The sequence below is a fragment of the Coregonus lavaretus genome (assembly GCF_964263955.1).
Source record: "Coregonus lavaretus genome assembly, chromosome: 1".
Classification (NCBI taxonomy): Eukaryota; Metazoa; Chordata; class Actinopteri; order Salmoniformes; family Salmonidae; genus Coregonus; species Coregonus lavaretus.
In genome coordinates this window covers 51,834,565-51,861,223 of record NC_139988.1, presented here as the reverse complement: position 1 = coordinate 51,861,223, position 26,659 = coordinate 51,834,565, and the positions used below count along the sequence as shown (strand labels likewise).

The window sequence follows — 26,659 nt, the reverse complement described above, 5'->3', positions numbered from 1 at the left end:
TAGAGTAGGGCCTAATGAATTTATTTAAATTGACGGACTTCCTTATATGAACTGTAACTCAGTAAAATCTTTGAAATTGTTGCACGTTGCATTTTTGTTCAGTGTAGTACTAAAATATTACTATGTGACTTTTCTATGAATTTCAAGTTTGAGTCTGAGAATGTTTCAAAGAAGCTTTCAAAAATATCTCACTCACCTCAAAACTATCTAACCTCAGCTTCACTGTAATCCTGGTTAACCGGTTAAATGTTCTCATTACACCATCAGCTCTTTCCTCCAGCTGGGCCTTGGGAGCTTATTGCCGCGTTCAGATGCAAGTCAGAATTAGGAAACTCAGAAATGACCGACTTTCTGATTAGTTGAACGTGCAACTTGTATAACTACAACCAGTAAGCAAGTCGAAAATGTCCAAGTTTCCTAGTTCCGACTAGCACTTGAACGCATAATCCACCTTATTCTCCTGGCCTGTCTCCATGGTGGTCATGCTGGGAGGCCCTGACCGATCTGGGACAAGTGCTTCTCACAGCAATAGGGATATTGATATTACATGGGTCATACACACACATAGGCACTCAAGGTCACACTCAATATACACTGCTCAAAAAAATTAAGGGAACACTTAAACAACACATCCTAGATCTGAATGAATGAAATAATCTTATTAAATACTTTTTTCTTTACATAGTTGAATGTGCTGACAACAAAATCACACAAAAATTATCAATGGAAATCAAATTGATCAACCTTGGAGGTCTGGATTTGGAGTCACCCTCAAAATTAAAGTGGAAAACCACACTACAGGCTGATCCAACTTTGATGTAATGTCCTTAAAACAAGTCAAAATGAGGCTCAGTAGTGTGTGTGGCCTCCATGTGCCTGTATGACCTCCCTACAACGCCTGGGCATGCTCCTGATGAGGTGGCGGATGGTCTCCTGAGGGATCTCCTCCCAGACCCTGACTAAAGCATCCGCCAACTCCTGGACAGTCTGTGGTGCAACGTGGCGTTGGTGGATGGAGCGAGACATGATGTCCCAGATGTGCTCAATTGGATTCAGGTCTGGGGAACGGGCGGGCCAGTCCATAGCATCAATGCCTTCCTCTTGCAGGAACTGCTGACACACTCCAGCCACATGAGGTCTAGCATTGTCTTGCATTAGGAGGAACCCAGGGCCAACCGCACCAGCATATGGTCTCACAAGGGGTCTGAGGATCTCATCTCGGTACCTAATGGCAGTCAGGCTACCTCTGGCGAGCACATGGAGGGCTGTGCGGCCCCCCAAAGAAATGCCACCCCACACCATGCCTGACCCACCGCCAAACCGGTCATGCTGGAGGATGTTGCAGGCAGCAGAACGTTCTCCACGGCGTCTCCAGACTCTGTCATGTCTGTCACGTGCTCAGTGTGAACCTGCTTTCATCTGTGAAGAGCACAGGGCGCCAGTGGTGAATTTGCCAATCTTGGTGTTCTCTGGCAAATGCCAAACGTCCTGCACAGTGTTGGGCTGTAAGCACAACCCCCACCTGTGGACGTTGGGTCCTCATGGAGTCTGTTTCTGACCGTTTGAGCAGACACATGCACATTTGTGGTCATTTTGCAGGGCTCTGGCAGTGCTCCTCCTGCTCCTCCTTGCACAAAGGCGGAGGTAGCGGCCCTCCTACACGTCTCCTGATGTACTGGCCTGTCTCCTGGTAGCACCTCCATGCTCTGGACACTACGCTGACAGACACAGCAAACCTTCTTGCCACAGCTCGCATTGATGTGCCATCCTGGATGAGCTGCACTACCTGAGCCACTTGTGTGGGTTGTAGACTCCGTCTCATGCTACCACTAGAGTGAAAGCACCGCCAGCATTCAAAAGTGACCAAAACATCAGCCAGGAAGCATAGGAACTGAGAAGTGGTCTGTGGTCACCACCTGCAGAACCACTTCTTTATTGGGGGTGTCTTGCTGTTCCATTTGCACAACAGCATGTGAAATGTATTGTCAATCAGTGTTGCTTCCTAAGTGGACAGTTTGATTTCACAGAAGTGTGATTGACTTGGAGTTACATTGTGTTGTTTAAGTGTTCCCTTTATTTTTTTGAGCAGTGTACTAAACCCAGTAGGATCTTCGTATTAAGGCTGGGTATTGGCCTCATGACACTAATCATATGCCGATATGTCACAATTCGATACATATTGAGATCCTATATGTATTGTGATTGGATTTTGTTAGTCACTCTCACTCAGATATATTAACATGGCATAAATCATGGCAAAATGTGGAGCATTGCAGGAAATTAGCTTTAAAAATGTCTCACCACCCTATGGCAACATTTGTAGATTGCAGGACATTTGCTGCAAAACTGCAAAATGCTCTCTACGCCTCATGGCAGTGTAGAATTGCAGCTGTCAAGAAGGGGGCCATTTAAATGTTTTGCCCCCCCCCCGTTAAACGAACATAAGCAAATATCACGATTCCAAGATTCGTAAGCCATTGAATCGATTCACTATCGCAAAAACAAGTATCATAATATTGATTTCCTTAGTATACATAGTACCTAATCCAAAGCCACCAGCCCACAAATAGACACTTAGACCTTCCTTTTCCTTTTTATTTTGGTATTCTTTTACAATATAGTACAATGTACTCATTTATACAATAATTCACATATTAACAAGTCTGTGACAATAATAATGATACAGCCTCGATATTGGGAGCGTGTCAAAGAACGGGGTGGGGATGGTTACCATGAAAACATGCCAACGGAGTGATGGGAGGAAGAATATAGGGCTTCAGGTCCCAGCATCAGAGAGACCCTGCATCAGAGAGCAGTGTGTGTGTGTTGGTTCCTCTAAAGTGCCTTGCGAGCCTGACTAATCTATTCTGTTTCCGAGGTTTAAGGATGATATTTGACCCAATGGGTCAGTCCACCCAACAGTAGCTGTGGTAATGTTACAATCCAGATGATTAGGGCTAAGACTTTTACCTGACCAAAAGATTATAACTAAGATCGAGAGTTGTATTCCAGGTCGGGTCAGGCAAACCCACTGGTCCATATATATAAAACAGTTGAGGGATATGTTTCTGCATTCTCTTCTCATACAGAAAAGAAAACATTGTTTCTGCTGAACAGTTTTTAAAAAACCAATACAAAAACAATTACCAAAACCAACAAACAAACAAACCTCATCAATGCACATGAGATAAAAAGTCAAATGGATTACAACCAACCAAACACACACATTAGCAAAAAAGGAAGGGACAGCCTTGGCGTAAAGGCTAATTTCTGTGGGTTAAGGAGTTCACTTAAATAGTGTTAAAAACAAAGCACTGACAAACAGATAGATTCAAAACGCACACATACTCAACCTGCAAAAATACTTAACACACTCCAACATAAACACTGACAAAACGAAAAACCAGAACACAGGCACTAAGGAGTAAAACACGGAAACATTCACACCAGTGTGTTACTGCACACTTCCTTACATCGGCTTGTATTCTCTGAGCACTGTGTATTTGGGTGACCATCAGACTGGAGAAAGTAACTAATGGATTGCAGCAAGGGGGATAATATACCTTTTAAACCCCCACACTACCTGTGTGGGTCAGCAGTGTCTCTGTCAGAGTAAGGACCAGTGTTTGGGTCTTTACATTACAGGACTTTAATTGAAATTCCAATTCAAAGCTGAAAAGCACAATTTATTTTCAATGAGGATTTTTCAGCTCTTGGGTTGAAATTTCAATTCATGGGAATTGAAATAGAATGGATCCCAATACCGGTAAGGGCACAATCTGGCCTCACCTCAAGACCTATCAGATGAGATTTTGGCCCAAACTCTGAAATGAGCAGTCCCTGGCTGACAAGAGCAAGAAGGAAAACATTGTGCTTACTCAAAATGTTTAGTATCAAAGCAATCCAACTGTAAATAAACCAATACATCAGCCATCTACCTTAGAAATAATTTAATGGTATTTGAATAGGCAGAAATTAAATAGCATTCCTATAAAGAAGTTACTGAGTATTCATGTTACACCCGAGCCAGTCATCAGCTGCCCAATGTGTCGGCTATATGCTTTATACATTCTCTTTTATATTAAATTACAAAGAAAATAGAGGAACAGCAAAAAGAAAAGGAGAAAAACCTGCATCCATTCATCCACATAGAGGGGGGGGGGGGACGATGACACACCCCCTTCTCCAAATGGGGGGTGAAAGAGGTGGGGCTGTGTTGCCTAGACCACCATCCCCTTTCGGTTTGGAGAAGGGGTGTGTCCAACTCCGGTCGATGTGACCTATGACATCACAGGTGCTGCCAGTCGATGCCAACCAGAGTCTGGTTGGCTTCCTGGGCATGGCCTATCTCCTCGGTGATGCTGTGCTGGCGCCACAGCTTCTGGATCTTGCGGTAGCGCTCGCGGCACAGGTGCAATGGGTTCCCCCGCCTGGAAAAACACAGAGACAAACTGCTTTAAAAAAGCGGAGCACAGCAATCCCACTACTGGGCATCTTTCAGCACAGACCAATAACATGTACAGCAATGGGTCTTAATGTTGGTTCTGGGAGACTAGTGCGCGCAGGTGTTTGTTCAAACCTTTTGAGAAGCCATTTTGAGAACCACTACTCTACTGTAATGAGTGAACGTGCAGGGTTGTTCACCTTAGGCCCTGGTCCGTCTCTCCATAGTCATCCAGGTATGGAGGAGCGTAGAAACAGCCCTTAGTTTTACCAGCCAGGAACAGAACCTGGCTCTCTCTCACTCTGCAACAGAAGGGACAGCATTAGACTTGCACACTCATGAACGGAGGCACACACACATGCACAAGGTCGGGTCTGTACCTAAGGAAGATGCCTACTCCGGCTCCGCAAGCGAAGGTGTGAGCAATGCAGGCTCCCACGTCCTCTCCCTCCAGCTCTGTCTGGCAGCAGTAGCTCTGAGAACATAGCATGGAGCCACACACCAGACACAGGGTGGGCGCACGGGACTTATCCCCACCCGACTTAGGGCACCTGGGGGGAGAGAGGAGGGCATAAACACATTCACTCTAATTGGGTCTTCTATAGCAGGGTTTCCCAAACGGGAGCCCCCCCCCCTGGGTGCACGTGTTTTTTTTATTGTCCTAGCACTACACAGCTGATTCAAATAATCAAAGCTTGATGATGAGATGGTTACTTGAGTCAGCTGTGTAGTGCTAGGGCAAAAAACGAAAACGTGGAACTGGGGCGGCAGGACCGAGTTTGGGAAACCCTGTTCTGTAGGACAGTGAGGAGAGCAATGACATCCAATCGCTCCTGATTGTCATTTTGTAAGGCTGTTGTGTTATGACATCTTCGTAGCACCAATGACAGTTGTTCTCTGGGCACTCACGTGAAGCTGGAGGCTTGGTTTATGAGGGCACTGTAGTCATCTGGGAGGTCAATCAGGCTGTTGGACTCCCGAGGATAACTGGACAGAGGAAGAATTGGTCAGCCCTAGAGCTCTTAACAATATCAACAACTAATTGAACCGTACAGTTCTAATAACACTCCGGACCACAAAATCATTTATACCAATATCCAATATAAGTAATCAGAGTTCCCCCCGGTCATATCAGGAATGCAAAGAAGTGGAGGGTGCTCAACCAACGCGAGTCGAGGTGCAACCAAAAATATATATATAATTGAAAAGGCTCAACGCTCGCTCACAATTAAACTCAGTTTTTTATATTTTTTGTAATTTAGCTTATCCAGACCGACTTACAGGTGCAATTAGGGTTCAGTGCCTTGCTTAAGGGCAAAATGACAGATTTTTCACCTAATCAGTTTGGGGATTCAAACCCGCAACTTTTCGGTTACTGGCCCAATGCTCTTAACTGCTAAGCTACCTGCCGCCTTTTATTTAAGCAAAGGTAAAAAGTTTGACCTTCATTAGAATACTCCCCAATCTTATCAGACAGTAAAATAGCAGGACTGACCTCACAAGAACGCCACCTCCCTGCAGGGTCTGCTGTACACCTGGATGAGTGCACCACCTACAGGACAGGAGGACAAAATGCAAGACAAACTTTAATCCAAAAAGTGTTACATTGTGTGACTATGACACTATCACTGAAGACACTTGATATATATATTTATTGATTTAGTGGTATGCCGATGTGTTGTTTATGACTCATTGATGATGCACTGTCCATATAGTTGGGTTGATCTTATCTTTTTACTTTTATATTGTACGACATCACATTGTATGTACGTTTCTGCATATGTCGTTGGTTGAACGCAATATATTCAAATAAACCAAAACAGTACATACAATCGGTCGCCATGTAGCTGGCACTTCTGAACCAGTCAGAAGATACAAGAAGAGAAAAGACAGGTTACTGGTGAGTGTGAGTGAGTGTAGGAGACTTTTACCCCTGCAGCAACGGCTCCAGTAGCTCCCGTTGACTGTGGAAGAGCTGCAGCAGGTTGGAGGGCAGACTGAGGTATCCACACAGCACCTCCCACTGACCAGGACACAGAGCTGAGAGAGACACAGAGAGAACGTCAACACCCACATGGCTATGCTTGGTACCGTGTACGTGTTCAAAGTGGAGTAAAAGAGAGTGTGAGTGTGTTTGTGCGCGGGTGTATGTGTGTGAGCGCACGCGTTGTATTAACCATGCAACTCTGGGGGTGTAGGGACTCCGTTGAGGTGGTGGAAGAAGAGTGCTGCTCCTCTCAGGTAGGGTAGGATACCCGTCTTCACACAACGCCACAGATGCCAACCAGACCCCACCTCAGGTAGGGAACTGTCAACACACACGCTTATTATAAATCACAGCATGGTTTAAGCACAACATGTGTATTAACATGAGAATACTGGGGAAAGGCCGGCTGCTTGGTGGATATGATAGGCGAGTTCCCTGAATGTGTCATGGCTACAGGGTTAGTGTTGCCTCACCTGCCCACGTGTGTCCTGAGGGTGTTGTAGAGACAGCAGATGGCCTCCTCCTCCTCCCGCTCTGCTTCCCCACTCTCCTGCTCCATGGTCACCTCCTCTGTTGACGCACAGAATGTCATGTTAGTTCCTTTCTCTATGCCATACAAAAGACGTTTCGCATACGACAGTGGTTAACTGCAATGACTTGGAACTACCCTCTCTTCAACTATCCAAAGGCAAGATCTTAACTGGTGTTTAGACAACTTTCCAATGGTCTGGCAAGCACACACACACAGGTATTGGGTTCGCTCTCTCCTTACCTGGGCCAGAGGTGAGCAGTATTTGGACCATGTGAGCCACAGTGATGAGGTGGAAGAGGTGCAGCTGGACAGCGTCCACACTCAGCCCTGACGAGTCCTGGTAGTGGACCGACCCGTAGGACAGCACCACACTCACCTGAAATCGGGTGAGAGGGATAGAGAGAGAGAGAGACATAGGGATTAGTGTTGACCTTACACTTATATACAATGGAAAAGGTTTTATGGTAGTGTCAACAATGGGTTTGCGTAGGATCTGGCAGCCCAGGAGATGTGATATGCCACTGGTCATGTATGCCTGTATTATTGATGTGTTGATGAGAATGAGGTCAGGGGCTCAGGGGGCACTCACCAGCAGGTGCAACATGTCTATGTCCAGGATACATGGAGTGGCCTTCACCTGGGGGTCTGGAATCAACGCTACACAAACATACACACTCCATCAATATAACTCAACACATAAAAAGTGAAGGTGGCTTCAGACACTGAATAGGCCATCCTAAATGGAGTGGTCCTGCAGGTCCCTGTTAATCGTGTCTGTCCTACCTGCTAACAGTCTGATGAAGTGGCCCTGCACGGTGGGCTGACAGGCTGCAGTCCAACACGCTGAGCCAAACCTGGCCAGGGAGCTCAGGCAGTCATCCTGTACACAGAAACACACTCAACACTGGCGTCAAATCTCTCTCTCCACCTCTCCACAAGGAACTGTTCTTACAAGACTCCTGTCCATTGATTCAAAGGTAGGTTGGAATTAAAGGAAGAATATGTTACCTGTCTGCAAGGTAAACTTCCAAATAAAGGCTTCTTCTCGTCCACCAACAGTCGCTCTGCAAAGGGAAGGGGGGAAAAAATTTAGTTGAACGGTGCATTTCTAAAATGGGAGTCTATGCTCTAGTTGTGTTTGAACATTGTGGACCATTGGCAGCATTTGAAACATTCATTTACTCGTTAAATAATGAAGACATAACTCAATCCCACATGTGTGCCTTTGATATGAGTTTTATATCACTGTAAACTATATTTGTTGCTCCAATTCTATTATTATCTTGTTTTCTCTCGGTGTGTGCGTTTTTGGTTTTACCATCCATGTGGGGACCAGAATTCCTCACAAGGATAGTAAAACAAGGATGATTTGTACAAGTGGGGCCATTTTGCTGGTCCACACGAGGAAATCGGCTATTTTAGGCTTAGGGGTTAGGTTTAGGGTTACAATTAGGGTTAGGTTTAAGGGTTTGGGGTTAAGGTTAGGGAAAACAAGATTTTGAATTGGAATCAATTGTTTGGTCCCCACAAGGATAGTAAAACAAATGTGTGTGTGTGTGTGTGTGTGTGTTGTTCTCACCTATGGACTGGATGGTGTAGGCACAGCTGCCCCAGCACATGATGGGGACACGAGGGTCCTGCTCATTGGGGTGTACCTTAAGGCCAACTTTGTAGGTCGCTGTCCCAAAAGTGGTCAGCATCTCCTTTATGGTGCTGGAGTAGGGATTCCTGTAAAAAAAAAAAAAAAAAGACACAGGCAAGTCAACATACAAGTCATTCAAACTAATCTCAAGACTTTGTCAACTGTCCTGTCCCCAAAGCATTTCTCTCATATTCCCTCAAGGGTCACTTACATGGGAATGTAGTCCACTCTGAAACCCTCAGGAGCAGGGCACTCCTCTTCCACCGTCTCTTCAACAGTGTCTGCACCTATACACACACAGTTTAGTGACATAACATGAAGGCATACACAGACATACAGTAGTGTTTCTAGCACTACTTCCTCTCTACACCGGTGTAACGGGACCTCGGTGTAATAATGACAGACATTTGTCGGACGACAAGAATGTGTGTTGCGGTAATACAATGATCTGTGTTCCAATACTCACTGATGGGCTGGAGTTTCCTGTGGGCAGAGTGCATGGCCTTAATCTGCTGACCGCTGGTAATTAGCCACTGACCCAGACTAGGCTGCTCACAACTGGAGAGAGAGGGAGACAGTCAGTGGACTGGACAATGCCTTGACCTACTCATTAATACACTTATGGACAGCATATGAATACGGGCTGGCCCTTGCTTCTTCATTTGACATGCTAATAACAAGGCTGTTGGTATAGATGAATCAAAGCCGTTCTTTGATTGATATTTATCTATTTAACCAGGTAATCACATTTTATTTTACAATATTGACCAGAATTGTATAAAAAGAACTAACATATACGTTTGCTAACTTTTTCTTTTGTTTTTCAATCTTTGAGACCTTTTCTCAGCCCTCTCTATGTAAAAGTGTGAATGGCCTGAATTACCTCTGTGGTTGTGGAGGTGACGATTGAGCCTTAGTGCCGAGTGAGCCTTGACCTCGTGTGAGAGTGGTACCAGTGACATCAGAATGCTCAAGGGGATTACACTGGTTTAACTGGGGGGATGGACTGGGGAACCGGTGAATGAGAAGCGAGTGACCAGAGGGGATTAATCTTGTGACAACCACAAAGCAGTCTGTGGTTGCTGTGGCCATGTACCCACTACCAGTCAAAGGTTTGGTTTCCTGACCGAGGGTGCATCTCAATAGTCTTAAGTGGCTTCCTCTCTTAGTCTCCTTCATCTGTACTAATCTAAACGGTATTGGACGGGGAAAGTCAATTACCATTGAGAATTCACTATAGACCTTCTGCTTTCACCTATCCATTTTCAGATCAGCACAGATAAAGGAAAGGAGGAAACAACATGAGACTATGTGTGTGTGTGTGTGTGTGAGAGAGATTGGGTACCTGCTGGAGCCCTTAGTGCGGGGGAGCAGGGGGATGACGGTGTTACTGAGGCACTCGCACAGCGGACACAGGAACTCCCCGTTCCCCACATCGTAGCTGGTGTGGACACGCAGTCGCTGCTGACGCCGCTGCTCCTTGGCCTGCACCGCCTCAAAGTACCTGCACACACGAGATGAAAACTATTGTCCAGAGTTTTTCATTTCCAGAGACCATAACCCAACCCCTCTGCAGGCCCACGGAATCCTTTCGACCTCAAGATCCAAACCTTCAATTTTACACAATCCCCTGTATGTGGCATAATGCCAGTTAGAGATCTTCACGGATTCACCTGTACCCGAATACCCGAGACCCGATCCAGAATTCTAAATAATGTCACAGGTCGGATTGGTATGTGTAATTTTAACCGACTTGTCCGGAAGGACCCATACAGATCCGAATGAGACTGCTGAGGTAGAGGGAGAAATTGTATAATTTATGCTGCTGCGCTTTGCTTTTCAAGAGAGTGGCGGGTGTAGCATGTTGTTGGCCAATCATAAGTCATCAAAGCGGCAATAGGCTACAGTCAGAGTGTCCATGTGGCAAAAGTTAGGAGATATCTAATCAATGGAAGATGGAATTAAAATGATCAAATTAAAAGTTAAAGGAGAACTGTGTAGGACGAGAAAGCGAATGCATCCTCAATAAACCTAGCTAGCTAGCTTAACTAGCCTCTCCCGGTTTGATGCAGTAGTCAAGACAGGTACTACGTAATCATATTGGATGATAAATAACCTAGCTATGGCAGCTATTAGTCTACTATAGCGCGAGTCGGCTTGGTTGGTTGCTGTCTCTCCCTCCGTCCTCCCTGTTCCCCGTGTCACTCGCTCAGTAGCCTCCCCACTCAACACGGCCCCTACCTCTCATCTCCTCTCCCTCGCGCTTTATCAGCTCTGGTTAATAAAGTAGCTTTCATTTTTTATTTTCCGCTGCTTTTCTCACTCAGATCGGGTCTGGATCCGACCAGGTATATACGGAACAGTCTAGTTATCCTCGGAACGGGTCTCCCCCAAAACATATTTATGCATATCGGGTCCTCTACTACCAGTGTGTTGTAGAACCATGAGCCTGGCTCACCTCTGCCAACAGTGAGAGTGCATGATGTGGCCACAGCTGCCTGTGTGTGTGCCAAACGACAGGTCAGGGTGCATGAAGAGAGGGTCGTAACGCTCTGGAAAACACACACCAAAGAGGTAACTCAAGCAATGCTAGTATATCATTCACAGACAAAACCCAGAAATAGACAAGACCATGGAAGGGATGTAGGATGAAGATGCCCGTTGACACTGATCTTAATCGTTAAAGTAACAATTTGGAGGAGGGAAAGCTGATCCTAGATCTGTACCTAAGGGCAACTTCTACCCATCTGTGACCTAAGGCCCTCCATTCTCTCTTTCTCTCACCGGGGTCGTGCGGTGGTCTTTTGCGGTTCTTGGACATGACGGTGGAGCGCTGGACGAAAGCAGCCAGCACCATGGCCTTGCCGTCAGCCCGGATCTCCTGCTCCTCCTGGCACAGGATACACGTAACAACCTGCCTCTTCTCCCCGGGACGTGACCGCCTGGGGCCCACACACACCAGGGCTGCATCTGACGACGTGGGGCTGCATGAGTGGGGGGGGGGATGAGAGACAGGCTTATAAAGTTTGATTGAGTTTAGGGTGGGGATTGGGTGGTGAAATACAAGTATTTGTGTGGTGGGGGATAGAGTTTAATACTGTGTGATGTCAGTACCTGTGCTCCAGTGAGGAAGAGGTGGAGGCATCCAGCTCCTCCAGACTCTGCTGGAACAGCTCCTTGTTCTCATTGATAAAGTGTCTCTGCATCTCTGACATCTGGGCCATGATCTTCTCCCTGCGAAGGCGAGCCATCTCCGCCTTCCTCTTCCTCTCTGCCTTGTCCTTATCACACACTGTCTGAAGGAGGGGAGACGCAGATGTGTCAATATATTTTTGAATTAAATTCATGAGAAACCAAAGAAATGGTCATAGATGCACTAGACCCACCTCTTCCTGACTGTGGCTGCCGCTGGCGGTCACTGTAGAGGTGGAGACGGTACGTTCCCGCATTGTCTTAATGCTGGCCACCGTCTGCACAGGGACACAATAATATTACCTCGGCAAATAGTAAAGGTACAGAATAAATTATAATAATAATAATAATATATCTTTGTACTCTGACATTGGAAGTAATCGTGGATATGTATTAGTCATGAGGACCACTGGTTGCATGCTGTCTCTTGGTGGCCATGGCATGTACAATATTGCAGTGTACCAACTCAAATGCTAGATGTCACCCTTGGATAAGATGTCTACTGTGAGTAGGGTGCCCACATGTCCCAGATTGTGCGGGACAGTCCCGAATGTTGACCCTTTGTCCCGCAACCAAACAAACGTGTCCCGGATTTTATCAACAAATAATTTTTTTTACAAAAACTGTTGATTTGTCCCGTATTTTAGGGAAACATCCAATTCATTTGACGAGAATAGACATTCCAACCTGTATCTTTTGCAGTCACATTGCACTTATGACAAGATATATCATAAGGATGTGTTACTGGTGATGTTAAACACTTCTCCAATCGTTGTTGAGATCTGATCTTCTGCACAGTGCAGGAGGCCAATGTCATATCGTCACCCAATCACATTTGTCAAATCCTTTCGGGGTAAATTCCAGATAAACTTGGAGAGGATAGTTAACTACTTACAAAAAGTGTGCGTCTAACGAAGAGCTACAAAAATAAGTAAATAGCCGTATTAGACTGAAAGATAAGGTCATTTCAGGCTCTCCATGCTCATTCAACGTATTTGCTGCTACTTCACTCAAACCCATTTCTTTTAAAAGTCTCCCTTCCTAACTGTTTACATTCCCTGAGACCAACCAGAAATGTTTCCTTGGCCAAATATTCCCAGATTTTCATAAAACAGCCACACACACACACACAAGTGGTCTCATTTATGCATCACAAAATTTTGCGCAAGGCAAAAGAGAAGGCAAAAGAAAATTATTCATGTATAGGCTACACTGTCCAGCAAAATCTTCCCGTTGTCCCACATTTGGGTAATTCAAATGTGGTCACCCTAACTGTGAGAGTTGTATTGGTAGTGGAGGTTGTAATAACGCTGCACCACCTTGAGGATCCAGCGGATCATATCCTTGTGGACCTCCAGGTGAGGGGCATTCTGTAGGTTCTCCAGGAGGGCCAGGACACTGGCTGTGTTACTGGGGGCTTCCCCTGGGCCTAGGATACACACAGGGCAGTATATACACTAGTTAAAAAGTAGTGGAAATATTACAAATGGTGCTATTTTAAAAATCTGGGTCGTTCAAACTGTCAAACTTCACAGTGTGCAGGTATTCTCCCTTTTCAGTTTCACAGATACAGTTTCAGAGTGACAGAGAGGGAGAGAAAGTTAGCAAAACACGTTCTGGATTTCAGGCTAACAATCCACTCCTTGTACTCCGCATCATGTTTAGCATGACAAGGAGTGGCAAGCAGTGGAATGATAACTCAAACAGACTGGTCCCCAGGCTAAGAGAGAGAAACTTACAGGACATTTTGAGGGTGAAGTTGAAGCAGACGTCACTGTCTTCACTACTGTTCTCTAACTGCTGCTGTTCCTCCAGTAGAGCCATGCCTATTAAGTGGAGCACCTGGAGAGAGAGACAAAGTTATGTACAGAGATACCTCTAATGGTCCCGCAAATAAACTAAGTAGGACACTAACACACACACTTTCTCTAACACATGTACACGCACACACACAGTGTGGTCCTGGTCTCCCTCACCCTCTGCAGCATGGACTCAGACCAGTGTCCTGCGCTGGGCTCCACGGCCCACTGCAGCACGGCTCCCAGCATGCCCAGCAGCACGTCACACTGCAGAATGTTAACCAGGCTGGCAAACAGCGGGCAGAACGGGGGCAGCACCGGAGGAGGGAGGGCTACAACACACACAGACTTAAACTGAGTGTACAAAACATTAAGAACACCATCCTAATATTGAGTTGCCCCCCCGCACTCAGAACAGCCTAAATTCGTCGGGGCATGGACTCTACAAGGTGTCGAAAGCATTCCACAGGGATGCTGGCCCATGTTAACGCCAATGCTTCCCATAGTTGTGTATAGTTGGCTGGATGTCCTTTGGGTGTTGGACCATTCTTGATACACATGGGAAACTGTTGAGCGTAAAAAACCCAGCAGCGTTGCAGTTCTTGACACAAACCGGTGCGCCTGGCACCTACTACCATACCCCGCTCAAAGGCACTTTTGTCTTGCCCATTCACCCTCTGAATGGCACACATTCACAATCCATGTCTCAATGTTTAAAAATCCTTCTTTAACCGGTCTCCTCCCCTTCATCTACACTGATTGAAGTGGATTTAACAGGTGACATCAATAAGGGATCATAGCTTTCACCTGGATTCACCTGGTCAGTCTGTCATGGAAAGAGCAGGTGTTCCTAATGTTTTGTACACTTAGTGTATATAGTCAGAACAAAGCAGCACTCGATTGACACAGCTGAAAGACCACAACCAATCACCACAATGTCTGCAATAATCACATATAATACTAATTTCAAGATGTTCTTGTATCCCACGACCAACACCACAGGGATGAAGGAAGTGTTTCTGGTTGAGACTCTCTACCTGTGTCCTCTCCATTCTGTCTCTTCAGCTTTCTCTGGGCTTCCTCTGCCTTGGACTGGTCAGCTCGGGAGTAGTGGTGGAAGTAGAGGTTGAACTGCTTGGCACACTCTGGCCTGAGCTCATACAGCCCTCTGCCTGTCACGCCAGGCTTCCTGTGGGCACAAAGGGCATGCGTGATCAACATGTCACACAACTGGACACAATGAGCGCATCATCCATATCCAATTTTCTGATCTTCATTTAGCCAAGTAAACAGGAACAAACTATTTTACATTAACAACCTGGGTGGTCAGTTGAATCTTAATGTAACATCAAACAACTAAAGAAAGCTACTTACTTAAACGAAGCAACACAGTCGATCACTCTCTCCATACCAGTCTCCTTGTTCTCCTAAGGGACAGAGTAGTGTCAGACACATACTGGGGTTCGCTTTAGAATAGCCTTGTTCCAAGCCATTTGTAGAGGTAATTTGGCCAAGCTTAATGGACAGACTATGTAAACATATCTGACCAAATCATGCAAGATTTTAGTTCTGGGTTAACCGTCCGAGATTACTAGCTTTTGACTTGCACTTGTTCTGCACTGCCTAGATTCACCACTAGGTGACAGGCTAGTCAAATAGATACACTATTAATTCATTTGCAGTGAAATCGTCCAACTCAAAAGTCCAGATTATGTGTAGATCATGGGAAATGGGAGCTGTCTAAGCAGATGCCAGGACAGCTTATGTCACCAGTGAAATATTTTTGCCTATAACTCGTTGTTGAGCTATTCCAAGTGAAAACTGCAGCCGGGAAGTCAGCCTGATCTAGGTGTGGTGAGACAGAGACAGAGAGAGAGACAGAGACAGAAGAAAGAGAGAGACAGAGAGAAAGAGAGAAGAGAGAGAGAAGAGAGAGAGAGAGAGAAGAGAGAGAGAGAAGAGAGAGAGGAGAGCGAGAGAGAGGATAGAGAGAGAGAGGATAGAGAGAGAGAGGATAGAGAGAGAGAGGATAGAGAGAGAGAAGAGAGAGAGAAGAGAGAGAGAGAAGAGAAGAGAGAGAGACACAGACAGACAGAGAGCTAAATGCCTTACGTTCTCAGGCAGGGCTTTGACCAGCTCGCTGTGGGCCATGGGTCTAATACACAGCTGGTGAATAATCTCCCGCTTGATCTCGTCACAGCCTTCCACCTGGCCGATACCAGCTTCAAAGCGCTCACCTGAAACAACACACATACCCATCAGGTATTGTACCGCCAGCCAAACCACAACCATTTACCCACCTTTAAAAAAGGTCAATAACATAAAGGAAACAAGTCAAACAGAGGCTCAGAGTACTCAAACAATGTATGCTGAAACAAAACAAGTCCTAATGAGCAGTAGCATAGTGTGGCACTCACCCACAACCATCATGATGAGGTGCAGCATCTCCTCTATTAGAGTGTTGTTCTGCTGGACCAAGTCCTAACAGACACAGGTCAGTCAGAGATGGACACACACTGAGTTTAAGCAAGAGTATAAAGCCTAATCTAAGTTGTCATTGTCAGTGAGAGAGCAGACCTTGTTGGTGTTCTCCCTGTTGTATCTCTTCCTGCAGTCGGCGGAGCTGAAGATGTGGTAGAGCTCGAAGCGGCTCAGGACTATCATCAGGAAGTGGTTGGGATCCATCATGGAAGCTCCGGCCTGTAGAGAACACACGAACATCGACAGACACGCACACTTGTTAAAGCCTGTAACACGATGTTTAACATTAGCATCATTATGTTGTCAGCTGAAGCAACAAACTGACCTGCAGCATAATGAGGTCCTTGTCAAACATCTCCACTCTGCACTTGACATTGTGGTAGTAGTAGATCTGCAACCAGAGTACACTATGAACTATCTTCATTATAAATGCCACAAGAACAACAACAACAACAACACACGTGTTAGTGTTCTGATAACTCTACCCACATGTACATATTACCTCAATTACCTCGACTAACCGGTGCCCCCGCACATTGACTCTGTACCGGTACCCCCTGTATATAGCCTCCCTATTGTTATTTTATTTTACTGCTACTCTTTAATTATTTGCTATTTCAATTTTTTTACTTAACTTACTTTTTATTTTCTTAAAACTGCATTGTTGGTTAAGGGCTTGTAAGTAAGCATTTCACTGTAAGGTCTATTCCTGTTGTATTCGACACGTGGCAAATAAAATTTGATTTGATATACAGCGCAGAGTAAGAAAGGTAATATAGTGATGGAAGGGGAAATGTTACCTGATTGACCAATGAGAAGCCGTTTCTCCTCCACATCCCAGCGTGCACTTGGGCACAGAGGACCAGGCAGCGAAGGGGGTGTTCTATTAGCATGGGGGGGCTTAGCTCACTCTGTAGACAATGAGATATATTTATTAGAAGACACACACGTTTTGCCAAGGCAAGCTGTTACAACAATACACAGATACACTCCTGCAAGCTTCCCACTAGGGCTGTGGCAGGCATTACATTACAGTCAAGCAAATAACTGCCGTCTCACGGTAATTGAAAAACACATTTAGCATCACCTGGCTTCTACGCATAGCCTACAAGCCATTGACGCAGACCTTTGGAACATCCACATTTTAACAAGTCTAATAAATCAATTTAATATAGCCTACACCATCACAATAAATCCATTATTTATTTTAGCCCGGTCTAAAGAAACATGATATGAAGAAAATGTAGTCCATTTCAGAAGAACAGAATAGCATACTGAGTTGTCCTTATGTTAGGCCCTGATCTGGCTGTGCCAAATGGCTGTGGGCTACTCTAGTTCATTTAGCAGACAAGATTTGCTTAGAATTCCGTGGCATTATTTTATAGTATGAAGAATACAATTGAACAAAGCTGAATAAAATAGAAAGGATATTTTCTCCAAACGATTTGAGGAAGTGCGCACATGCGGCTATTCTGTGTTGAGCGGTTAACAAAGAAACAGGTCCTCCTATATGCTTACTTTACTTATTTATGTAACATTAGTTGTGATACAAACGTTGGGCTATATGTTTTGATTTTTAATACATTCTAAGGCTGCATGATGCGACTAATGATGATTTGAAAAAAGTTTCATGAAAAGACATGAGCTCCGCTTTGTTTTTTGCGCAGGCTGTACACACTTCATCAGTCTCTCACTCACAATTTGACAAGCACTTGATAATGCCTCGAATTTCCTGGCGGCATCCCCTTTGTGTGGCCGTCTCCCTAAACAAATCCATGCCTTTTGCAGCCAGTGGCCGTTGTGCCCTTGGACTAAATATAATAATCATAATTCCCTTCTCCCCACTGTGCTCCGAAGCACCTCTCACTCACATGGCTCTCTCAGATACTGCATCTCAATTCTTATTAACCAATACCTGTCACGTGATTGGGTCCTAGCAGGCATCTAGGGTCCTTCTCACAGGCTACAAGTGAAGACAGACACATCTGTGACGCAACTGCGCGTGTCCTTATCAAATTCCGAGGCGCATATTGAAAAGAAGAACTGTCCACATTTACTTTGTCAGCCAACAAGATGAGCAGGCCTAATGCAAAAGCACTACCCTATGTCAATCTACTATCCCCCATAGTACAAAAGTTGACCTATGCTATTGGTCAACTTGTGCTTCTGTACGACAAATAAATATTCCAAACATAGTCTGGGACAGTTGTGGGATGCGACAGATTAATACAACCACTAGCATCAAAAAAACTTTTAAAAGCAATGAGGCTGACGCAACAGATCAGAACGTTTAGGTTAAAATGTTGATAAACTGGGGCCTCCCGAGTGGCGCAGCGGTCTAAGGCACTGCATTGCTTGAGGCTGACACAGCCAGCTGCGTCAGAGCTGGCCGTGACCGGGAGACCCATGAGGCGGCGCACAATTGGCCCAGCGTCGTCTGGGATAGGGAAGGGTTTGGCCGGGCGCCTGCAAGCTGACTTCGGTCGCCAGCTGGACGGTGTTTCCTCCGACACATTGGTGCGGCTGGCCTTCCGGGTTAAGCGAGCAGTGTGTCAAGAAGCAGTGTGGCTTGGCAGGGTTGTGTTTCGGAGGACACATGGCTCTCGACCTTCGCCTCTCCCGAGTCCGCAGGGAGTTGCAGCGTTGGGACAAGACTGTAACTACCAATTGGATATCACAAAATTGGGGAGAAAAAGGGGTAAACGTACAACAACAACAAACAAAAAAGATTTGAATAAAAAAAAACTAATAAAAGTTAATAAACTATTAGGCTATTTCTTCACATTATAAGCACAGCAATGCGCACACGGCAGAAGGCTATAAGCGTGAATGTTCCAAAATGCTATCAATTAGCCGGAAAACACCATTCTCAAAAGTGACTGCAATTATGCATGTAATGCTTTATTATATAGGTGCATTTTTATGGTAAAATTTTTCTTCCCCAAACTTGAAACTCATGCGCCGCCTATGTATGCCAGTTAGGCTCTACACCGGTTGATTAATCTGCTTAATTTTAAGAAGTTATTTGGCCACTTTAGTTGTAATACAAACATTATCAGAAAATATAGGCCTATGGGCTAGGCTACATGAGGTGTGCGATTAGGATAAGAAAAAGTCTCAAAAGAAAGGCATGCGCTGTTTCTTCCCTTACTGCACACAAGCTGGGCATCATTCACAAGTGATAGGCTAATATTGTCACCCATCAGACTATTCTTGATTTAATCTTGTCTTTACATATACTAAATAATATATGTGTGAAATTTGTTTTAATTTAGAATGGACCATTATCATGCACCGGTCTCGAAACAGGGGCAGGGGGGAAAAAATATGTCATCTATGCACTTAAATTGTGAATGGAGGACGCTTTTCCCATGGTTCATTTTCATGCCAGCCAGGTAGGCTATACTCCTGTTATAAAGGGAAGCAATGTGCTTAATATTAGGAAAGTTGAGAAATAAATATAATAGGCCATCAAAACTCTGTTTTCTCTCGCAATTGCATAGCCTATCGAAATGTTGCGCAACATGGGCTCATGGGCTCTCATTAATTATTAATTAATTAATTTTTTTATTTAGCAGACGCTCTTATCCAGAGCGACTTACAGGAGCAATTAGGGTTAAGTGCCTTGCTCAAGGGCACATCGACAGATTTTTCACCTAGTCGGCTCGGGGATTAGAACCAGCGACCTTTCGGTTACTGGCACAACGCTCTTACCCACTAAGCTACCTGCCGCCCATTGTTTGATTACATTTGCATTGATGTCAGAGTGATTAGAGGGACAATAGAGTGCTGAGTTACCAGGCAGTTAGCAAGTTTGGTAGGCTACTAATGACCATCAGCAGCATCAGAGCTTGGAGAAGCCTAGTTACCATGACTAAACAGTCACGTGGAATTTTCTGCGGTCATGACCCGTGACTGCCGGTGTGGCGGTAATACAGTCACCGTAACAGCCCTACTTACCAGTGGAAGCTGTTCAGGGAATCTGTAGGCCACCTCTATCTTACTGAGGAGAACGTGGAGACCTAAACAGAAAAAGCAGTGACCATATTAACAATGTGTAGACTCTCCATCAATATCATAGCCAAACCATTAATGGTCTGTCATTCAGCTGTGTGCATGTGTCCTACCTGCTAGTAAGCGGGACACAGGCAGGTGGATGCTGACTTTCTCCTGAGAGACACAGTAGCGGATAGTGTCCACAGAATGTCCACATATGCTAAGTGTGATGGGCTGCTCCCCGTCGGTGAAGCCACTGTGGCAGTGTGTAAGTGCTGTCAGGCATTTCTTATAGGCTTCAATCAGCACACGCTCCTGTACACACACAAAAAACAGTAGGAACACAGGCGAGAAAAGGCAGGTGCATGTTTGTGAGTGAGCAATAGAGTGTGAGTTTGTGAGAGAGAAAGTGTGTGTGTTCATGTGCACATGTATATGTCCAGACACTCACATCTGTGGCGCACCACTCCTGCATCATGGAGATGATGTGTGTGAGCTTCATCTGCAGGGTGAAGGCTGCCTCCCACTCAGGCTCCATCTCAATGTGCTGTCCCACCTGCCTCACAACCGGGTCCATTCCCTGATTAGGGCGAGACAGAATGCACAGACTCTCCTTAACACTACCCCCAAATGAACCAGACATGGGGAGGATCATATTAGTCTAAAATGTATTCCTCTAATCTAATTTCCTCTATCTTCTCTGATGTGAAAGAACTGGACAGGTGGAAGCAAGTTCTACTGAAGGCTAGGCTACCATCATAGTTCTTTCACCAATCTTATTTTTTAGGGCAGTGTTAGTGAATGAGGGGAGACAAAGAGAGACCTTTAGACTACCGAGATGCACATAGACACATCATCACTCTGTTCCATAGACCTGTATAGTCTCAATCATGCCCAGAGGGGTTATGGACTCCCAGTCTCCCACCACTATTGATGACTTGTCCTTACCTGCATGCACTTGAGCAGCTCCAGGAAGGTGTCCAGTCCCTCCAGGAACTTCTCCCTGAGTTGGTCACTCCACTCTGTGGGCCGACTGATGAGGACGTACCTGCACACACAACAATATTGTTCACAACACACACTGGCTTTGTACAACACTTACTCAACTAACCAACACACACACATTGCCCAGTGTTTGTGTGTGTGTAAGTGTTCGCGCATTCATCTTACTTGAGGTCTCCGATGAGGCTCTGGACGCGACGGAACTTGAAAGCCTGCTGGGCGGTGTAGCGCTCAAACTGGAAGCGGCCCTGCAGGTCGCGGTGGCGCAGGTGGTCCACAAAGGTCCTGATTATGGTGGTCATTAGGTTCTCCTCTGTGATCAGCATCCGCGCCTGGGCCATGGGGGAGAGGAAGAGGGTTAGAGGCCTCAAGTAGCAGGACATTCTGGAGTCAAATCATCTCGGCAAATCAATCTAGGCAAATCTATGTAAAAATATGACAATATACTACAGCCTTAAAGGGATACTGCGATATTCTGGCATTTAAGCCCTAATTACTCAGTCGTGGATACCATTTTTATGTCTCTGGGTGCAGTATGAAGGACGTTAGCGGTTATGCTACCCTACCTGTAGAGTTAGTCATTGCGCTAACGCTAGTTAGCATTGGCTCGTAAAACTACCACTAACATCCTTCATACTGCACGCAGAGATATAAAAATGGTATCCACGAGTTCATAAGACTCTGGGTAAGTAGAATCTCGCAGTATCCCTTTAAACTACACTACAGCATTAGCCTACAACTGGAACAGCGTACTTTTCGCTAGGGTGACGATCACAAATATTTAACATTTTCATTTAAATAATAGTTATTGTGATAAACACATGAAATGGGATCCTAGCTGTATAATGTTGTTTTACTTAAGAAAAATCACATCCAACATCAACTTGGCATGCAACAGCCTTTTCAATCGTGATTAAGATGGCCATACTTTCTCTCTATGGACATGACATCAATTAACAGTCTAACATTTTTCAGCATGCGTCCCATCTCGGGTGGAACTAACTCACGTCACCCCGACCCGTGCGGCCAGTACTCACCAGGGAGGGCACTGTGAACATTTGCACCGAGAGGTCAGTGACCGAGAACTCCCTGTCGTGGTCATCTTTCACATAGTCGCTCTGCAAGCGCTCATAATTCTAACAGCAGTGGCATGGGGAAGACAAGAGAAGAAGAGAAGGTGTGTGTGTTGAGAGGTGTGCGGTCAGGCGTGGGGTTGGGGGTACTCACCATGGTGGGGACGGTGAAGAGCTGAACTGACAGAGAAGTCACTGACACTACACGCTCGTGATCATCCTCCATAAAATCTGTCTGGAGGCGCCGGTAATTCTAAATAACAAGGGGGACATTCACTTCCTAGGCAAAGGCCGTGGGCCCCCCCTTCCCCCTCCCCCAATCCCTTTCTAAGCTCTGGTGAGCAGTTACCCCTAGACACAGATCTAGGATCAGCTTGCTTGCCAAATCGTAAGCTTAACCATTTTTGGAGGGGGAAAGCAAAACTGACCTCAGATCAGTGTCTAAGGGCAACTTCATCCTACTCCCCCTGCTAAGCCTCTAAAGCCCTCTGGTCCTTGACCACCCAGGTCTCAGAGAGCATAGATATATAATCACAAGATAGCAACAGAGACCAATTGAGTCTAATCAAAGTTTGGATTCAATATTCCTCCACGTAAGATTTTGGCCAGCCAATCTTTTCAAATATCCTGTCTAAGTCTTAGCTCGTGTGATCTAGTGAGTGCATATCTATGCTCTCAGGTTCAGCTCAGGACACCTGTAGAACTTTGGCTTTGGGTGTGTGTGAACAGAGCAGACATCCTAGGATTTTGGGGTCAGCGGGTCCGATAGGGATTGGGAGTGTGTGGGGCTGTTTTACATTCCAAGCAGGCTGAGAGGAAAGCAGATCAGAGGTAAAGCCTGCTGTCTTTCCATCCTCTCAGCTATGCCACCCAGGAGGACAGAGTAAAAGGATGTGATGGGAGCAGTTAACGCCCCATCCAGGCCTGGTGCCAAAACACCCTTGCCAGCCTCAATCTACTGTTGTGATAAGACTATACCCGCTTTGGTGTGTGTGGGGAAACTGGCAATGTGTGTGTGTTTACATGACCAAATGGGTATGGTGTCAGTCTGTCAAGAGAACTCATGGGATGATCTTTTTATGAAACACTCATATATATTCATACATTACATTTGTTTGCCACATCAATCTTCAATTCAAGACAGTATCAAATTCTCTTTAATAGCTATAGCCTAACTGTATGTTTTAGGGATGTTAACGGTTAACCGTTAAATCGGTTAGCTGACGGAAATACATTTGACCGGTCATGCTTATCGGTCTATAGGTTAATTTGCATAATTTTGAGCGGAATTAAATTGCCGCGTGTGTATATTCGTTAGTCGTCAGGCATTTCATTAATCACACGTGCTCAGCATACTCAGCATACTGAGCCTAGTTTGAGGAGCGGAATAGACTACCACCTGTCAGACATCGCGAGAGTACAGTGGGGGGAAAAAAGTATTTAGTCAGCCACCAATTGTGCAAGTTCTCCCACTTAAAAAGATGAGAGAGGCCTGTAATTTTCATCATAGGTACACGTCAACTATGACAGACAAAATGAGAAGAAAAAAATCCAAAAAATCACATTGTAGGATTTTTAATGAATGTATTTGCAAATTATGGTGGAAAATAAGTATTTGGTCAATAACAAAAGTTTCTCAATACTTTGTTATATACCCTTTGTTGGCAATGACACAGGTCAAACGTTTTCTGTAAGTCTTCACAAGGTTTTCACACACTGTTGCTGGTATTTTGGCCCATTCCTCCATGCAGATCTCCTCTAGAGCAGTGATGTTTTGGGGCTGTCGCTGGGCAACACGGACTTTCAACTCCCTCCAAAGATTTTCTATGGGGTTGAGATCTGGAGACTGGCTAGGCCACTCCAGGACCTTGAAATGCTTCTTACGAAGCCACTCCTTCGTTGCCCGGGCGGTGTGTTTGGGATCATTGTCATGCTGAAAGACCCAGCCACGTTTCATCTTCAATGCCCTTGCTGATGGAGGAGGTTTTCACTCAAAATCTCACGATACATGGCCCCATTCATTCTTTCCTTTACACGGATCAGTCGTCCTGGTCCCTTTGCAGAAAAACAGCCCCAAAGCATGATGTTTCCACCCCCATGCTTCACAGTAGGTATGGTGTTCTTTGGATGCAACTCAGCATTCTTTGTCCTCCAAACACGACGAGTTGAGTTTTTACCAAAAAGTTCTATTTTGGTTTCATCTGACCATATGACAGTCTCCCAATCCTCTTCTGGATCATCCAAATGCACTCTAGCAAACTTCAGACGGGCCTGGACATGTACTGGCTTAAGCAGGGGGACACGTCTGGCACTGCAGGATTTGAGTCCCTGGCGGCGTAGTGTGTTACTGATGGTAGGCTTTGTTACTTTGGTCCCAGCTCTCTGCAGGTCATTCACTAGGTCCCCCCGTGTGGTTCTGGGATTTTTGCTCACCGTTCTTGTGATCATTTTGACCCCACAGGGTGAGATCTTGCGTGGAGCCCCAGATCGAGGGAGATTATCAGTGGTCTTGTATGTCTTCCATTTCCTAATAATTGCTCCCACAGTTGATTTCTTCAAACCAAGCTGCTTACCTATTGCAGATTCAGTCTTCCCAGCCTGGTGCAGGTCTACAATTTTGTTTTTGGTGTCCTTTGACAGCTCTTTGGTCTTGGCCATAGTGGAGTTTGGAGTGTGACTGTTTGAGGTTGTGGACAGGTGTCTTTTATACTGATAACAAGTTCAAACAGGTGCCATTAATACAGGTAACATTAATACAGGTAACGAGTGGAGGACAGAGGAGCCTCTTAAAGAAGAAGTTACAGGTATGTGAGACACAGAAATCTTGCTTGTTTGTAGGTGACCAAATACTTATTTTCCACCATAATTTGCAAATAAATTCATTAAAAATCCTTCAATGTGATTTTCTGGATTTTCTTTTCTCAATTTGTCTGTCATAGTTGACGTGTACCTATGATGAAAATTACAGGCCTCTCATCTTTTTAAGTGGGAGAACTTGCACAATTGGTGGCTGACTAAATACTTTTTTCCCCCACTGTATGTGCATCTTGAGATGGGTGTTGAAATACAAGGGCATCGGAGTTTAAACTGACTCACCTTGATTCATTTTGGCACACCGACTCCACACAGAAATGACAAAATGTCAAATGTCAGTTCAATAATTAAAAATTACAGGCCCCTCTCATCTTTTTAAGTGGGAGAACTTGCACAATTGGTGGCTGACAAAATACTTTTCCCCCACTGTATCTCCTCAAAAAGCCTGTAGGCTACTGGAGTGAAACTTGCTTTTGTAAGCCCAGACATAGGCTATAGCCTGCCTACCATTTCATCACCCATCACTTTGCAATGTGAACTTGAGGCAGTATAATTGTTTGAAACCTGATTTTGATTTTATAAATTTTTTAGGAGGTAGATTAGCTTTAATATTGCAGATAGATTGTAACTTCCATCAATGTAATTGTCTGCATCACTTCCAATCCCCCATATGTTTTTTTTCTACTCGCAAATATATATATATACACATACACATACACACATACATATACACTGCTCAGAGAAATAAAGGGAACACTTAAACAACACATCCTAGATCTGAATGAATGAAATAACCTTAAATACTTTTTTCTTTACATAGTTGAATGTGCTGACAACAAAATCACACAAAAATGATCAATGGAAATCAAATTGATCAACCCCATGGAGGTCTGGATTTGGAGTCACCCTCAAAATTAAAGTGGAAAACCACACTACAGGCTGATCCAACTTTGATGTAATGTCCTTAAAACAAGTCAAAATGAGGCTCAGTAGTGTGTGTGGCCTCCACGTGCCTGTATGACCTCCCTACAACGCCTGGGCATGCTCCTGATGAGGTGGCGGTTGGTCTCCTGAGGGATCTCCTCCCAGACCCTGACTAAAGCATCCGCCAACTCCTGGACAGTCTGTGGTGCAACGTGGCGTTGGTGGATGGAGCGAGACATGATGTCCCAGATGTGCTCAATTGGATTCAGGTCTGGGGAACGGGCGGGCCAGTCCATAGCATCAATGCCTTCCTCTTGCAGGAACTGCTGACACACTCCAGCCACATGAGGTCTAGCATTGTCTTGCATTAGGAGGAACCCAGGGCCAACCGCACCAGCATATGGTCTCACAAGGGGTCTGAGGATCTCATCTCGGTACCTAATGGCAGTCAGGCTACCTCTGGCGAGCACATGGAGGGCTGTGCGGCCCCCCAAAGAAATGCCACCCCACACCATGACTGACCCACCGCCAAACCGGTCATGCTGGAGGATGTTGCAGGCAGCAGAACGTTCTCCATGGCGTCTCCAGACTCTGTCACATCTGCTCAGTGTGAACCTGCTTTCATCTGTGAAGAGCACAGGGCGCCAGTGGCGAATTTGCCAATCTTGGTGTTCTCTGGCAAATGCCAAACGTCCTGCACGGTGTTGGGCTGTAAACACAACCCCCACCTGTGGACGTCAGGCCCTCATACCACCCTCATGGAGTCTGTTTCT

The 26,659-nt window shown here is 45.4% G+C and overlaps 1 protein-coding gene across 3 annotated transcripts in view; it reads right to left on the bottom strand.

Moving 5' to 3' along the window:
* Nucleotides 1–2,577: 2,577 nt before the first annotated feature.
* The window catches only part of LOC311132303 (E3 ubiquitin-protein ligase UBR2-like), a 40,824-nt gene continuing 16,742 nt past the window's right edge, over nucleotides 2,578–26,659 (bottom strand). The window contains exons 11-47 of one of the 3 annotated variants that reach the window (XM_084165547.1): nucleotides 22,303–22,401; nucleotides 22,113–22,211; nucleotides 21,244–21,407; nucleotides 21,022–21,121; nucleotides 20,525–20,653; nucleotides 20,205–20,388; nucleotides 20,038–20,099; nucleotides 16,878–16,988; nucleotides 16,403–16,468; nucleotides 16,174–16,296; nucleotides 16,014–16,077; nucleotides 15,709–15,833; nucleotides 14,971–15,023; nucleotides 14,634–14,785; nucleotides 13,774–13,928; nucleotides 13,537–13,639; nucleotides 13,117–13,226; nucleotides 11,992–12,075; nucleotides 11,720–11,901; nucleotides 11,390–11,589; nucleotides 11,064–11,157; nucleotides 9,951–10,109; nucleotides 9,072–9,163; nucleotides 8,817–8,892; nucleotides 8,543–8,691; nucleotides 7,972–8,027; nucleotides 7,747–7,843; nucleotides 7,553–7,620; nucleotides 7,204–7,339; nucleotides 6,905–7,001; nucleotides 6,622–6,752; nucleotides 6,376–6,484; nucleotides 5,940–5,996; nucleotides 5,354–5,431; nucleotides 4,825–4,995; nucleotides 4,645–4,746; nucleotides 2,578–4,430 (exon numbers count right to left, since the gene is read on the bottom strand). In XM_084165547.1, coding sequence (XP_084021673.1) covers nucleotides 4,289–4,430; nucleotides 4,645–4,746; nucleotides 4,825–4,995; nucleotides 5,354–5,431; nucleotides 5,940–5,996; nucleotides 6,376–6,484; nucleotides 6,622–6,752; nucleotides 6,905–7,001; nucleotides 7,204–7,339; nucleotides 7,553–7,620; nucleotides 7,747–7,843; nucleotides 7,972–8,027; nucleotides 8,543–8,691; nucleotides 8,817–8,892; nucleotides 9,072–9,163; nucleotides 9,951–10,109; nucleotides 11,064–11,157; nucleotides 11,390–11,589; nucleotides 11,720–11,901; nucleotides 11,992–12,075; nucleotides 13,117–13,226; nucleotides 13,537–13,639; nucleotides 13,774–13,928; nucleotides 14,634–14,785; nucleotides 14,971–15,023; nucleotides 15,709–15,833; nucleotides 16,014–16,077; nucleotides 16,174–16,296; nucleotides 16,403–16,468; nucleotides 16,878–16,988; nucleotides 20,038–20,099; nucleotides 20,205–20,388; nucleotides 20,525–20,653; nucleotides 21,022–21,121; nucleotides 21,244–21,407; nucleotides 22,113–22,211; nucleotides 22,303–22,401 — 4,179 coding nt within the window. In that variant the 3' untranslated portion in view covers nucleotides 2,578–4,288. The remainder of the gene's footprint in view (nucleotides 4,431–4,644; nucleotides 4,747–4,824; nucleotides 4,996–5,353; nucleotides 5,432–5,939; nucleotides 5,997–6,375; nucleotides 6,485–6,621; nucleotides 6,753–6,904; nucleotides 7,002–7,203; nucleotides 7,340–7,552; nucleotides 7,621–7,746; nucleotides 7,844–7,971; nucleotides 8,028–8,542; nucleotides 8,692–8,816; nucleotides 8,893–9,071; nucleotides 9,164–9,950; nucleotides 10,110–11,063; nucleotides 11,158–11,389; nucleotides 11,590–11,719; nucleotides 11,902–11,991; nucleotides 12,076–13,116; nucleotides 13,227–13,536; nucleotides 13,640–13,773; nucleotides 13,929–14,633; nucleotides 14,786–14,970; nucleotides 15,024–15,708; nucleotides 15,834–16,013; nucleotides 16,078–16,173; nucleotides 16,297–16,402; nucleotides 16,469–16,877; nucleotides 16,989–20,037; nucleotides 20,100–20,204; nucleotides 20,389–20,524; nucleotides 20,654–21,021; nucleotides 21,122–21,243; nucleotides 21,408–22,112; nucleotides 22,212–22,302; nucleotides 22,402–26,659) is intronic. The other 2 variants (XM_084165548.1, XM_084165549.1) reach the window with 2 other exon arrangements.